The sequence below is a fragment of the Asparagus officinalis genome, chromosome 8 (genome assembly GCF_001876935.1).
Source record: "Asparagus officinalis chromosome 8, Aspof.V1, whole genome shotgun sequence".
NCBI classification, from domain to species: Eukaryota; Viridiplantae; Streptophyta; class Magnoliopsida; order Asparagales; family Asparagaceae; genus Asparagus; species Asparagus officinalis.
Genome location: NC_033801.1, coordinates 114,018,364 through 114,032,998, shown reverse-complemented (window position 1 = coordinate 114,032,998; position 14,635 = coordinate 114,018,364). Strand labels below are relative to the sequence as shown.

Below are 14,635 nucleotides of genomic sequence, written 5' to 3'. Positions count from 1 at the left end.
ATGCTTGAAAGCATTGGGAAGTTGAGTTTATTCAAAGGAGCAATTGAGAAGGCGAGGACCCTCACCATCTTTATCTATAGTCATCACAAGACTTTGTCTATGATGCGTCGCATTTGTGACAAAAGGGACATTGTGAGACCTGGAGTTACTCGTTTCGCCACTACATTTTTGACTCTGCGGAGTCTTCTTGAGAAGAAAGGGAAGTTGAGATTTATGTTTTCCGATGAAGCATGGGTGAGATGCAAGCTTGCAAAGACCGCTAAAGGCGCTAAGGTGGAGGCGATTGCTATGAGTGATAGTTGGTGGACAGCGGTGGCCAAGATCTTGAAGGTGTATGCTCCTATTTTTCGATTGTTGAGGGTAGTCGATAGTGACTACAAACCCTCAATGGGATTTGTGGTGGGGATGCTTGAAGATATGAAGAAGGAGATCATTCAAGTTTTCAAGAATAAGGAGAAGGATTTCAAGCCCGTGATTGATATTATAGATGGGAAGTCCAAGGATCGGCTCTTTTCTCCCTTGCATATGGCTTCTTACTACCTCAACCCTTACTATTTCTATAGGGATGATATAGTGAAGAATTGCAAAAGGGCGAAAGATGGATTTCTAGATGTGGTGGAGTTGTTCTATCCTGATGTAGAGCAACAAGTTGAAATTCATACTCAAGAGTTGGAGAGATACAGAGAAGGAAAGGGTTCATTTGCTAGGATTGGAGCGGTGAAGGCTAGAGAGAAATCAGACTTGAACCCAGGTAAAATAATTTTAGAAATTGAATCATATATGACTTATAAGTTATCTATTGCGCCATTGTGGTAGTGAATCAACTAATAATATATTATTTTTTGTAGCTAATTGATGGTATTTGCATGGTGGTGATTGTCCCTTCATGCAAAATATGGCTATGAAACTTCTCAACTTGACAAGCAGCTCTTCTGGTTGTGAAAGGAATTGGAGCACATTTGAGGGGGTAAACTAATTTCTAAACTTATGAAAAATATATTAATACTTGAGGATTGCCATTGAAACATGATTCCATCCATATGTTTATAAGCTTAAGAAATACAAGGACAAAATCTTCATGACAAGATCATGCTAGGATCTACCAGTTTTATATTAGTATCGAATTTTCTTAGGTTATACATGGTCATGATGCCATAGTGTTGAATGTCAAGCGAGTCCTTCAAGACACCATTGTCATATTGATATTGGGATACATGTATTAGTGAGAGGGGGCTCGTGATCATCGTGATCTTCTTAGTTGTGTTTTCTAATTTGTGTCCTTTACTTTTGAAGATTCATACGAAGAAGAGGAATAGATTGGAATCGAAGAGGTTAGAGGAACTAGTCTATGTGAAGTTTAACTCAAAGCTCAACCAGAAGAAGAGGAGAGGAGAAAACAAGAACCTGCTACTATCTACTGATCGTAGTAAGGCACGAGCATGGATCCTAGAAGGAGCAGGCTCCGATGATGAGGAAGAAGTTCATCCTGGCTCAGGTCTTACTTGGAGGATGGTAGAGGGTATATCGGGAGCGGCTGAGGCTGCGGAGAATAGGAGGAGTTCTAGGCTAGCAGGACCTTCAAGTGCTTCTACTTCAGTGATAGATGATGAAGAAGAGCCTCTTGTCTCGGATGATGATGTTTCAGACGAAGAGGAGGATTGTGTGGAGATGGATTCTGGAGAGGATAGCGATGATGGAGTAGAGGAGGAACTTCATGATGATGATGATGTTTGATGATGACATTAGATTAGATGCATATTGCTAATTCATTATATTACATCTAGACTATTCCCATTATTGATTGAGTATATATATTTATCTTCAAGTATCACAATTAAAAAAAGAAAAACCGCCCAGAAGAAAAAAACCGCCCAGAAACCGCTTAGGCGCCCGCCTAGGCGTCTAAGCGCTGGGCGCCAAGTCCGACGCCCAGGAGCGCCCAGCGTTTAATGTAACATTGACCGTGACCTTAGCCGGGTCCACTGCTATGCCCTCTCTACTGATGATGTGGACAAGGAATCTGACTTCTGAAAGCCAAAATTCGCATTTGCTGAACTTGGCATACAGCTGATGCTCCTGAAATCTGACTTCTGAAAGCCAAAATTCGCATTTGCTGAACTTGGCATACAGCTGATGCTCCTGAAGAGTCCCCAACGCTATCCGTAGATGCTCCTCGTGATCCGCCTCCGATCTCGAGTAAATGAGAATATCATCGATGAAAACGATCACGAACTGATCTAAGAAGGGACGAAAAACCCGGTTCATCAAGTCCATGAATACCGTGGGTGCATTGGTCAACCCAAATGGCATGACCAAGAACTCAAAAGAACCATATCGAGTAAGAAAGGCGGTCTTGGGAATATCAATCTCCCTAACCCGCAACTGATGATAGCCAGGACGAAGATCAATTTTCGAGAAATACTGCACACCCTGCAACTGGTCAAACAAGTCATCAATCCTAGGTAGTGGGTACCTGTTTCGGATAGTGACCTTATTCAACTCCATATAATCTATGCATAATCTTATACTACCGCCCTTCTTCTTCACGAAGAGGACCGGCGCGCCCTACGGAGAATGACTCCGGCGAATAAAACCCTAAGCTAATAACTCGTCCAACTGGGTCTGAAGCTCCCTCATCTCAGCTGGTGCCATACAATAGGGTGCGCGGGATATCGGGGCAGTGCCTGGCTGCAACTCAATACAGAACTCGACCTCTCACACAAGAGGTAATCCAGGTATGTCCTGAAAGACATCCTGATACTCTGAGATAACTCTAGTCTCTAATAAATCAATACCCTGATCCCGTCGCATCACCTCATCGATGTACGTCAGAAATGACTCCGCAAAACGGTTGCCCTGGGAGGTTTCTATAATAATCTCGGACCCATCAGACACTCACAAATTTGACCGTTTCCGCAAAGCAGTCAATACTAATGTGGTAGGAAGATAGCCAATCCGTACCAAGATTGATGTAGAAATTTGACATTAACAACACGATCGACTCGATGACTAACTCAAACTCATCAAGTTTGATGACACATCTCCTACAGATGGAAGGGACACCCCCTCTAGAGGAGTAGAGACTGACAACAGAATATCTAAGGAATGTGCTACAAGCTGAAACCTATCAACTAAGGTATGAAATATAAGAGATAGGCAAATTTCCTAACTCAACTAGATCCTAGCTGAAAAGGAAATCACGAAGAAAACTCCACTCGTACTCTGATCACGCGGTACTATTGAATAGACTATGCTGGATAATGCAAATATGGGATAATCTGTCCTTCAGGAATCTCCTGGATAAAGCAAATCTGGCTTGTGGCTCCTAAATCCTCGGATTAACAAGTAGTGTCTCTATTTTTCCGCTGTTGGCCAAAATTATGACTCTGAGACTATCGACTGTGACCTTTATCATGCTGACTTCCTGCTGGTGTACTGCGACAAGTCTTTCGTTCTTTGTTCAATATTGTTTTGATTGTAACATGTACTCCGGACTCTGCGCTACTTCGGCGCTCTCAAATCATATTGAGCTCCTTTCTTATATTGTCCTTGTTACTGGGTTAAAATCATTCCCCCGTTGCTAGGATTCTCTAGATTCCGTAATAGTTCTCTTGTCATTATCATTGTCACTATTCTGATTTGATTTTCTTTCTTTACTACGGGTATATCTCCCTGCTTTACTTAGACTAGCTTTTAACTACTTGTTGAAGTAGTGACTAAAATTCTCCAAAATAGGGGTTAATTACTGTCTCGTAAAAAATCTTGATGTCGTTGCTATCCTCCAGCGATGTCCTCAATGCTGAATACATCTAACTTCTGCTTGGTACTAAGTCGACGTTCAATAAATTTCCACATACTCATTCTCCTATAGGTTGCAAATGAAATTGGTGTGACTTGAAACTTTGGTGCTCTTATTATCTGATATCTTTCTTATTCTTTTAGAGCTAAACTTCCTGCTCTATGGCTCTATAAACAACTGATTGTGGTGATGGTGCCCTCATTGTTCTTTTAGAGCTAAACTTCCTGCTCTATGGCTCTATAAACAACTGATTGTGGTGATGGTGCCCTCATTAATATTGCCTCTTTATTTTCACGACGGGTACAACCGGTGATGAACTCCTGAAAGTGGTATTGCTGACAAAAACGATTACACCTCTTGCTCCTCGAGTATTGTAAGATCTTGCTGCTAACAGTGCTATGATGTCGATCAAATACTGTGGAGCCTGCTACGGCTCGGGTCTGCATGCCCATTTCTCCAGGTACGAGTTTTACCTCGACCACATTCTCGTTTTGATATTTATAATATCAAAAAGGAAAGCTTAATTATCACAGTAAATGAGATAGCAAAAGTACATATATATATATATATAACGTATCACAATACGAATTCATAACACATAGTATTCACGCAAATACCTTCAATCAACATAAAATAGTTGTCATAAAAAAAATTCTTAATTTTTTAGATATAGGCATACATCATACTCACTCATACTAGGAAATTCTTATCGGACTCTACACATGAATCCTAAGAAACTCTAACCAAGCTCCATGACTCGACACAGAATGATCCTAAGGATATTAGAACTAGAGCTCTGATACCAACTGTGACGCCCCTGGGTTCACACAAGGCTGCAGTCCTAGGTAAAACCAAGAATGTCAAACCTGCCATGCACCACACCATGCAATAACATGTTTCACCATCACAATTAACATCTATCTAGTAGAGTCAACGACAGGTGTAGGTACAAAGGCAAGAAAAAGATAATACAAGAAATACTGATGAAATGATAATGATCACATAAATATCTCATCATCCAACATACATAAGAACATAATCAAGGTCTGAGTAGATAAACTGGAATACTCAACAAGTCTCAAATACAAATATCTGACGAAAAGGAAATAACACACACAGCCTTTACAACTTCTAGAACAAGACTCCCAAATGTCTAAACAAAAGTCTACTGTGGAGCTCCAAAAGAAAATACATAACTAAATAGACAGCTGAAGCTAAAATGCATCGCCATCAACCTGCGACTCTCCGGGCTCCTGGCTGGTTACCTGAAAGGGGGAGGGACAACGAGCGTCAAAGCGCTAGCGAGTAACATCACAACCAACCCCAAGGGAACAGGGCTCATTGTATAAGAAAATACAGATAATATATAATAGATCTAAACTCATTGATCTTACTAAAGAGGGTTTGGAAATTTGGAATTTACAACACGAGAAATAGGTACATCGAACGAAATAATCCAAACAAGGAAACCCTCATGTATATACCTTATATCTCAAATTGTAAACCCCTAATCACCTAACCCGAGGTTCTAATACAGGAACAATAATAAAAAAAATACAACTAATCTCAGAACATAAGTGTAGTGCCATATCATGGCCTATATGAATATCATGTTAAAATTTACATAAGTGTCATGTAAAAATCTACATAACTATCATGTCGCGATCTTCTGTGAGAAAATCATATTCAGGGTTAAGAACTAGGTCCGAAACAGGAACTATATATTGTAGCTTCCAAACTCATGGAATAAGTGGCAAATGTCCAACACGAGGACTTCTATGGATTATAGTCCAACACGAGGACTGAGAAAAGGTGAAAAATATCACTGTGACATATACTGAAATCTACTTATATTCCACTCAAATCAGTGTGTAAGTCCCCAATTTATACCCTCAGGTCATCTATCATGCCTGAGTACATAGTAAGACTAAAAACCAAAGTCAGATAATCCAATCAAACACTCGAACATGAGTAAAATACCTAAAGGTACACAAAATAGGAATTTGCAACAGACAGTGCGGCGGTCGACCGACTCGGTCGACCGTACTCTGATACGAGCCTGGCGGTCGACCGCTAGGCATTTCGGTCGACCGGCAGAACGTCGTGGTCGACCGGTGCGGTCGACCGCAGACTATTTCTGCCTCTACAGCGAGCTCAGCGGTCGACCGCACCGGTTGACTGCCAAGCGGACAGAAACCCAAATCTGGGTTTCTGTCAGCTCAAAACCTAAAATAAAAATTTGTATTTTTCTACGATAAAACAGATCTAATATCTCTATAAATCATACTGTAGAAAAACAATAAATTTTAAGCATATAAACTATATCCCCAACATTCTAAATACAAGAGAAACAAGATTAAAACGTTTTGGTAACAGTAAACGTGATTTAACCCTTGGTTAAGCAAATCTCAGATCTAGATCTTTATTTAACAGAACATTGGTGAAGTTTTATAAACTGAAACCTTTGATTCTTGCTAACCATATTATAAAGAGTTCATTTTTATACAAAAATACCATTTTGGCTCATCAAAACTCAAAAAAATTCAAACGAAAAACGAAAATCATAGAAAATAGGGGTGAGGGATTGGGCGAGATGATACTCGCCTCAAGTGAGTAATGGGTCTCTGAATCTGAAGGAGAACGTTTCCCTTCGCTGAATCCCACCAAAAACTGCTGCAACTCCTCAAGAACCTCTCCCCAATCACCAAACAAGGAGGATTAGGGTTTTAGAGAAGAGAGGGGGGCTAGGGTTACTGATTTCAGATGTGAGGGAGGCTCTCTCCGGCACATTAGCATATATACCAAATACCAAACCCGACCCGAAACCCGTTTGAACCCGAACCTGAGAAAACACTCTGACCGCTGTGCGGTCGACCGCGTAGCAGAAAAATGCCTGCTGCTAGGCATTTAACATGCTGGTCATTGCACTCTATTTCTCTCACTTAGAAACATTTGATGGGGTCTCAAACACAGATAATTACGTTCATCTGATATATATATATCACATATATTTATTATAGCAAAATTTCGGGGTTTTACACTTTTAAAGGGAGTATGATATTTTTTGTAATTTTTTTATTTTCTAGGGGTTGCTAGTAATTTTGTATATTCATTTTAGTGTCTATAGGTTAGAAATTCTAATGGTGTTTTCTTTGTAAATTATGAATATTAGGGTTTTTTTTGTATTTTTTTTAAACTTATAGGTCTTTTCTATAGATTGTAAATTATTTATAGACTATTTATAATTCCTATATTTTTAATTTACTAATGAGTTTGAAATTCTCAGGGTGTGTTTGTGAAATTTGAATTTTAAGTGTTTGTTTATAGTTTTTAAACTTTAAGGGTGTTTTCTATAAATTATAAATTATATAGGGGATATTTATAACTCATATATTTCCAATGTACTGTTAGGTTGGAAATTATCAAGATTTTTATAAATTTTATAATCTTGAAGGTTTTATCTTTCAATTTGTAAAATGTTTAGAGTGTTTATTGCAAATTCCATAAATATTTGGGGGGTTGTTTGTGTTATTTGTAGGTTTTTTGTGTGTTTATAGGTTTGAAAATTTTAAGGTATTTTTTACAAATTTTAAATTTTAGGAGTGTTTTTAAATTTTTTAAAACTTACAAGATACTTCTCCAATGTAAAAAACTTTTATTTTTAGTTAGCATATACTTTTCAGATTTCTTACTGAATTGAAATAAGTAAAATTTATAATTTTTAAATAAAATTTTGAATTTATAGGGGGTATTTTTACAATTTTAAAACTTAGAGGGTATTTTTTACAAGGTCCAATTTTTATCCAACGGTAATAAAATAATTCAGCTTAATTTCATTAGCTGAATTCAGTGACAACTAATGATTCTAGATCAAAGTTTTGGTAGAAAGAAATTAGCCTATATTAAGCTGAATTATTTTATGACCGTTGGATAAAAATGTTAATTTTTAATATATTTTCTAATAGAATTTTTGGATTTTTAGGGTCATAAAACAATTTCCCATAATTCAGCTGAATATATTTTCTAATAAATAATATAATTCAGTGATTAATTTAACATTTTTTATCCAACGGTCATATAGTTTACTGAGATAACATTGTTTGTAACTTTATTCGGAGATTTAGCTAACAATGAAGGTTCAATTATTGAAGGCAATATCAATGATACAACTATAATAGCACTATCAGATTTTAAAATATCATTGTACAAAGGTAATGTTTTTTTATTATTGAATTGTAAATTATTTATCAATAAATATCAAATTCTAATTATAACTATTATATATACAGGGGAGATGTGCATGACTTCGAAAATTGCATCAACAATATGTATCAACCCTGAAATACAACTTGCTAAGGACATGCAAGAATGGTAATTCAAATAAAAAAGATAAATTAATAAATTAAAATTTTTAATTTTTTTAAATTATATGCATGGCTCATTCAAAAGCCGATATCAAGACTAATGGTGCTCCATCAAGGCTATTTAAAAATGCAGCGAAAATGAATATTGTTGACATTATGCAAGCTTCACAAAGATCATCAAAGGTATGCTATAAAAAATTCTACTATAAAATATTAATGAATGAAGACCTTCAATTTCAAAACAAGCTTATATAAATAGATCTTGTTTCATTGGTAAGATATAAAGTAAACATGATTTTTTAAAATTATATTCCCTTAAAAAAATTTACTTTCTAATCATATATTTTTAATATATTTATAAGTTATCCTAAATATGTTTCAAATACATTTACAATTATTACTTTTACATTAATTTTTTTAAAAAATTCATCTTTGACTATCTTTTTTTTAATTATTTTATAATTTCTTATTAAATTTAATAAATATATATAAAATACAATTATAACTAACTAAATTTTTACAACTCTACAGGCACAATATGGCAGCTTTAAGGGAAAAATAATTAACATCTTAAATAGGAATGAGGCTTGGTACTACTCTTGCAAAGGCTGCAATAAAAAGTTGAAAAAACTATTTATGACAAATGTCAAAATTGTTAAAAAAAAAACAATGAAGACAGTATACCGAGGTAAAATACTATCAATTGCTAATGAAAGAAAATTAAAAAGATTAAATCTAAAAAATATCATCCGATGCACAATGATAATACAAAATATAGGTACATAGTTAAAATCATAGTTGAAGATGACACAGATAGTGCAAGAGTGACACTTTTTGATGCAGCAGAAACTTTGATAGGATGCAAGGCTCAAAAATTCATGGATGATATAAAAGAGGTATCTTCTTACTTTATTATATTTTATACATATAAAACAATATGTTTCATGTATAAGATCTTAATTTTTTCATCATTAAAACAGAAAAGAAATCAGAGTACATTCTTCCAAAAGTTTGTTCTCAACATCGAAAAGACATACAAATTCCTTGTAAAGTTGGATGAGAACTCAAAGGATGAACGTACACAAGGAAAGATAATAGCACAAAAAATCCAAATCCAAGAAGACATCACAATCAACATTGATGACGATGATTCAGTTCTCGATTTACCAAAAAAGAAGATAAAGGTGGAGAAGGATTGATCAAGGGCCCGAAAAAATTAAACATGGAAAATTTTTAATTTTCATTACATTTACAATTTGGTTGAAGGATTTCAAATGAACTTTTCATATGTTTTTAAGATTATGAACTGATGAATTTAATTTGTTAGGACAATTTATGATTTATAAACATATGCACATATAGTTGTTTGATAACTATTGCATGCTTTGATTGTTATTGCAGTTATTAGCTTAAATTTAACATTCATTTGATTGTTATTGCAGTTATTAGCTTAAATTTAACATTCAATTGTGTGAATCTAAATACATATTCAGATAATAGTTCATTTTATTACTTTAGATTTGCATGTGAACTATTTTTTTCTTATCTATACTGCACACAAACTATTGTTGATGAGTCCTTTGCAAGAAATCTGATGACCAAGCACAGCTTCCTGAACCTGTTGAGAGGAAACAATAGCTTTCTACAGAGAGGGTACCTAATTGAGGTAAGTTTGCTATGTTTCACAAAATAATGGATAACCTGTATAGCGTTACAAAACTATTGCATAACATTTCTTTTTTCTTTTTTAATACAATTGATAAAATGAAAACCTTACATGACTGATTATTACTTACTATGTAGACTTCTATTTCTGACCCTTTGTTTATCATTAAATTATTTATTTGATTGGTATAATATATATACCTCTCAGTTAGCAGGTCCTAATTGATTTCATAGTGTGAAAATTTAAACTGAGAAATGGAGATTAATAGAAATAGAGATGAAAGAGAATAAATATTTTCCCTCTCCACCAAAGATCGTATCACAAGATATCAATCTATAAAGAACCACCTGCCTATAAATATTTTATAAATAGGTAATGGGCAGTTAGTTGCCTATAAGATAATGGAAGGCGATTTTAACACTGCCAACATCATTAACAGTTTCATGCTAGCAATTCCGCACAAAACAGGTGGGCAATGAAGTGTAATTGGGAAGAAAACGAATTAAAAAATGAACAATTTATTATCATCAACATTCAATAGTCAAGAAAAGTAAACACATAGCAGTTCTTTAAACATTTATTTAGTTCATGAGAAATTCTTGGAAATGGGTAAAGTCAGTAGATTCTATGCTGAAATTTCTTTCTGGTGATTGTGTAAATTTGAAGTGCAATGAATTATGCACATCAAGAAATTCTTGTCTCGGCGCAATCCATTCGGTGATTAATACTGTAGAAATTCCTGTAACAGCAGATAAGAAGTCAATTGAGCATCTGTACTTGGAGCCTGCACGCTTGCTTTTTTGCCCAATATCTAATTTTAGCGAAACTAAAAAGAGCAAGTGGTAGTTATGGCTTGGATCTACTCATTGTTGACAGGGCCTGCGAGATCATGGAGTGCGAGTCTCTTCCTTTACTTCAACTTGATGGATTACGTACATCATGATATCCTTTTTGGAGGAAATGGTTACAAGCCACTTCCATCATAAGCAAGGTTCAATATCACTCTTACTTATGGTCACTTTTTTCCTTTAATTTTGTTGTTTAATACAAATTTTTTTCTTCGTCTCTCAGAGCAACTCCAATGGGGCTGCAAAACTCCAATTTGCAGCCCCATGGAGCTCCAACCGGACTCCAATTTTTGGAGTCCGGCTGGAAAAAGAAACCTTCGGCTGCATATTTGGAGATTTTTCTCCAAATATGCAGCCCCCCTCCAAACCACTATTCCCCTAAAAAAATTACACTAATACCCTTCTAACTAACTAATTATTTTTAGATATTCAACTTAAAATCAACATAAGTTTATTTCTACTAATTATTTCTAAATAAAAATTTTACAGTTAGAAATGTTTTGTCGATACCTTCAAAATGAGACTAATATTGAATAATATTAATTGAAATATAAAATTTCAAAAACCAAGTAATTAAAAATGAAAAAGTTATTATTTCATTAGTAAAAAAAGTTACATAGCTTCATTTCCATGTCTTTCCCACAAATGTTCAATCAATGCATTTCGAAGTGCAAAATGAGCTTCTTTGTTTTTCAACCTCTTATGTCGAGCAAGAAACCGTTGGAATCGTTCAGTTTCCGTTATCTCCATATTTTCAGCATTCGGAATTGATTGTGGAGTTGAAATGACAACATCTTCTTGCTCGTCGCGTTCATCTTCGACAATCATATTGTGCATTATAATACAAGCAGTCATGATATCATGCAGAGTTCGTTTATCCCAAAAACAGGCTGGCCCCTTGATGATAGCAAATCGTGATTGGAGAACACCGAATGCCCGCTCAACATCTTTTCGACATGCTTCTTGCATCATTGCAAAATATTGTTTCTTTTTATCATCGGAATTAGAAATGGTTTGAACAAGTGTTGGCCATTTCGGATATATGCCATCGGCCAAATAATAACCGACATCATAATTTTTTCCTTGAATTGTGTAATGAGCAGGAGGAGCAATACCTTGTGATAGATTGTCGAACAAATTAGACGACTGCAATACATTAATATCGTTATTGGATCCTGGTAAGCCAAAGTATGCATGCCATATCCATAGATCATATGATGCTACTGCCTCAAGAATAATGGTTGGACCTCCATGACGACCTGAGTATTGTCCTGCCCATGCTGTTGGACAATTTTTCCATTGCCAATGCATACAGTCTAGACTTCCTAACATTCCTGGAAAACCTCTTTCTTCGCCCTTTTGCAATAACCTTGCAACATCGTCGACATTGGGAGTCCTCAGATATTCATCTCCATATACTTCTACAGTTGCTCTGCAAAATCTCTTTAAACACACAATTGCAGTTGACTCACCGATCCTAACATATTCGTCAGTACTATCTGCTGATGTTCCATACGCCAACATGCGAAATGCCGATGTAACTTTTTGTAAAGTTGATAGCCCAAGTTTGCCGACACCATCCATCTTCTGTACGAAGAAGTTGTCATGATCACGTACCGCCTCAACTATACGAAGGAATAAACTCCTGTGCATCCGGAACCTTCTACGGAATAGGTTTGCACCATATGTAGGGTTATCAGAAAAATAGTCATGGTAAAGTCGAGAATTACCTTCTTCCCTCCCGCGATTGATCACCAAATGACCAGGAACTGAGCCAATACGCTTTGGCCGCTCTGCCTCTTGAGAGAGATAAGTCATTATTTTACTATTAGAGGCATGTACGCGAGCTAAGAGTTCATCTTCCTTCTCCCATTGTGTCATATCTTCCTCCCAATCTTTAATGTACTGAGACCATATTTCGTCGTCAGAAGAAGAAGAAGAAGAAGAAGAAGATGGTAGTTGTGACGGTCCGGCTCCATAGTTCATTGATGAAGAAGTTATTTATAGAAATAATCATATAAGTTCTGAGTTATTTAGAGATGGATGTAATGTCATTATATAATATGACTCCCCGCATTGGATTCTTTTCAGCATTGGCTTCTCACCCCCCCATTGGATTCCTTTCGTGTTGGAGACTCCCCACATGAAATTCTTTTCAGCATTGGTTTCTCACCCCCACATTGGATTCCTTTCGTGTTGGAGACTTCCCACATTGGATTCTTTTCAGCATTGGCTTCTCACCCCCCCATTGGATTCCTTTCGTATTGGAGACTCCCGGCTTCTCACCCCCAGATTGGATTCCTTTTGTGTTGGAGACTCCCAACATTGGATTCTCCTGGTGTTGGAGACTCCCCACATCTGATCCCTATATAATACTTGCACAATTTTCATATCTCCACCACAACTCTTCTTATTCTATATTCATAACTCTTTACATTCCTCCTTAGATTATGTCATCTAGTCGCGGAAAATCTTTTTTACAAGAAGAAGACCAAGTTTTATGCACCACGTCGCTCGAAATTTCTCAAGATCCAGTCATGGGTTCTAATCAAAAGAAGGACAAGTTGTGGGAACGAATTTCTGCTTTATTTCATGAAAGGATTTCCAATATTTGTAATGCTCAAAGGACTCCAAAGTCTCTTTCATGCCGAATGCAATTAATTATGAAGGCCATCAGTAAATTTCGAGGATGTATTCGACAAGTCGAGCGCTTAAATCCAAGCGGTGCTTCTGAGCTTGACATTGTAAGTATTTTGAATAACATAAATCTTGATTATCATCTACTATCATGTTATTAATAAATGTTTCTTCCTCTCTTGTGGTAGATTAAACGTGCTAGGATAATATTTGCAGAAGATCCAGAAGAGAGAAAGGGGTTTCTATTTGATCATGTTTGGTCAATTTTAAAAGATGCAGAGAAATGGGCAAATATAAGTGTCAGATCGCCTGCAACTTCCAAAACTTCAAAGTCCCGCTCATCTCAGGGATCAGGTTCAAGTTCTCCTGTCGTCGACTTAAATGATGATAATGAGGAATATACTCATAATGACGAAGAGATGATAACAAGTCGACCGACAGGAAGGAAGAAAGAGAAGATGAGGAGGCGACAAGCAACTGAATCCAACCTCGACTTGGAAACTCTCAATAAAAGCAATCAAGAAATTGTCGATATTTTAAAAAAAGTCATGGAGAACGAGAAAATGATAAAATAACAATGCACCAGATTATGATGTTAAGGGCCGAAAACGAAAAAAAAATTAGATATTCAAAGGGAACGCCAGGAAAATAAGATTATGTTGATTAATCTTGATACTATTACTGATCCTTCGGAACGCGAGTATTTTCGAATTAAAAAACAAGAGATTTTAAATAGAAACACAACCGGAGGTTCTTCATCTGATATTCCTAATCCTGAATATAGTTATGCAGGAAGTCAATACGGAATACCTGACTACAGAAGCGGTGGATATGGAGGAAATGGCCTGCCCGATTTTTAGTTTTTTTCATGTACTTTATTTTCATGTACTTTCTTTTTCTATGTAATGCCGCTGAATGTAATATATAAAATTTCATCATTCGGAGTAACTGTGAAGGTTGTTCCAAATATTATGTTATATTTTCTGCTTTAAAAATTTAAAGGCGCTTATCTATGTCTTATTATCAATTTATTAAAGATAATTACTTTTATTTAAATAATGAGTATATTATATATTATACTTTTAGTATTAATTTATAATATATTTTATATTTTAAATTAATTCATATAATTTTTTAACATTTTATATTTTTTATATTTTCAAATCTATTTAAAGTATTATAAAAGAAATCAATTAAAAATTGCAAATAGAGCTTCATATAGAGGAGATGGTTGGAGTTACCCCCCTCTAAAAAAGCATATACCTAAGAATATGCTTTGGGGAGGCTGCATTTTGCAGCCTCCCCATTGGAGTTGCTCTAA

General features: G+C 35.7%; 4 protein-coding genes across 4 annotated transcripts; 3 read left to right on the top strand and 1 right to left on the bottom strand.

The window, feature by feature from the left end:
* Nucleotides 1-856, top strand: LOC109821750. Its single transcript, XM_020387909.1, has 2 exons — nt 1-751; nt 849-856. The coding sequence occupies exons 1-2, from the start codon at nt 1-3 to the stop codon at nt 854-856; spliced, it is 759 nt and encodes a 252-aa protein (XP_020243498.1).
* LOC109821983 lies at nt 863-1,783 on the top strand. The gene is made up of 2 exons (XM_020388136.1): nt 863-967; nt 1,294-1,783. The coding sequence occupies exons 1-2, from the start codon at nt 887-889 to the stop codon at nt 1,732-1,734; spliced, it is 522 nt and encodes a 173-aa protein (XP_020243725.1). The 5' UTR covers nt 863-886; the 3' UTR covers nt 1,735-1,783.
* On the bottom strand, nt 11,290-12,663 carry LOC109821748. The gene has a single exon (XM_020387908.1). The coding sequence runs from the start codon at nt 12,661-12,663 to the stop codon at nt 11,290-11,292; it is 1,374 nt and encodes a 457-aa protein (XP_020243497.1).
* LOC109821747 (glutathione S-transferase T3-like) lies at nt 13,199-13,889 on the top strand. The gene is made up of 2 exons (XM_020387907.1): nt 13,199-13,421; nt 13,503-13,889. The coding sequence occupies exons 1-2, from the start codon at nt 13,215-13,217 to the stop codon at nt 13,887-13,889; spliced, it is 594 nt and encodes a 197-aa protein (XP_020243496.1). The 5' UTR covers nt 13,199-13,214.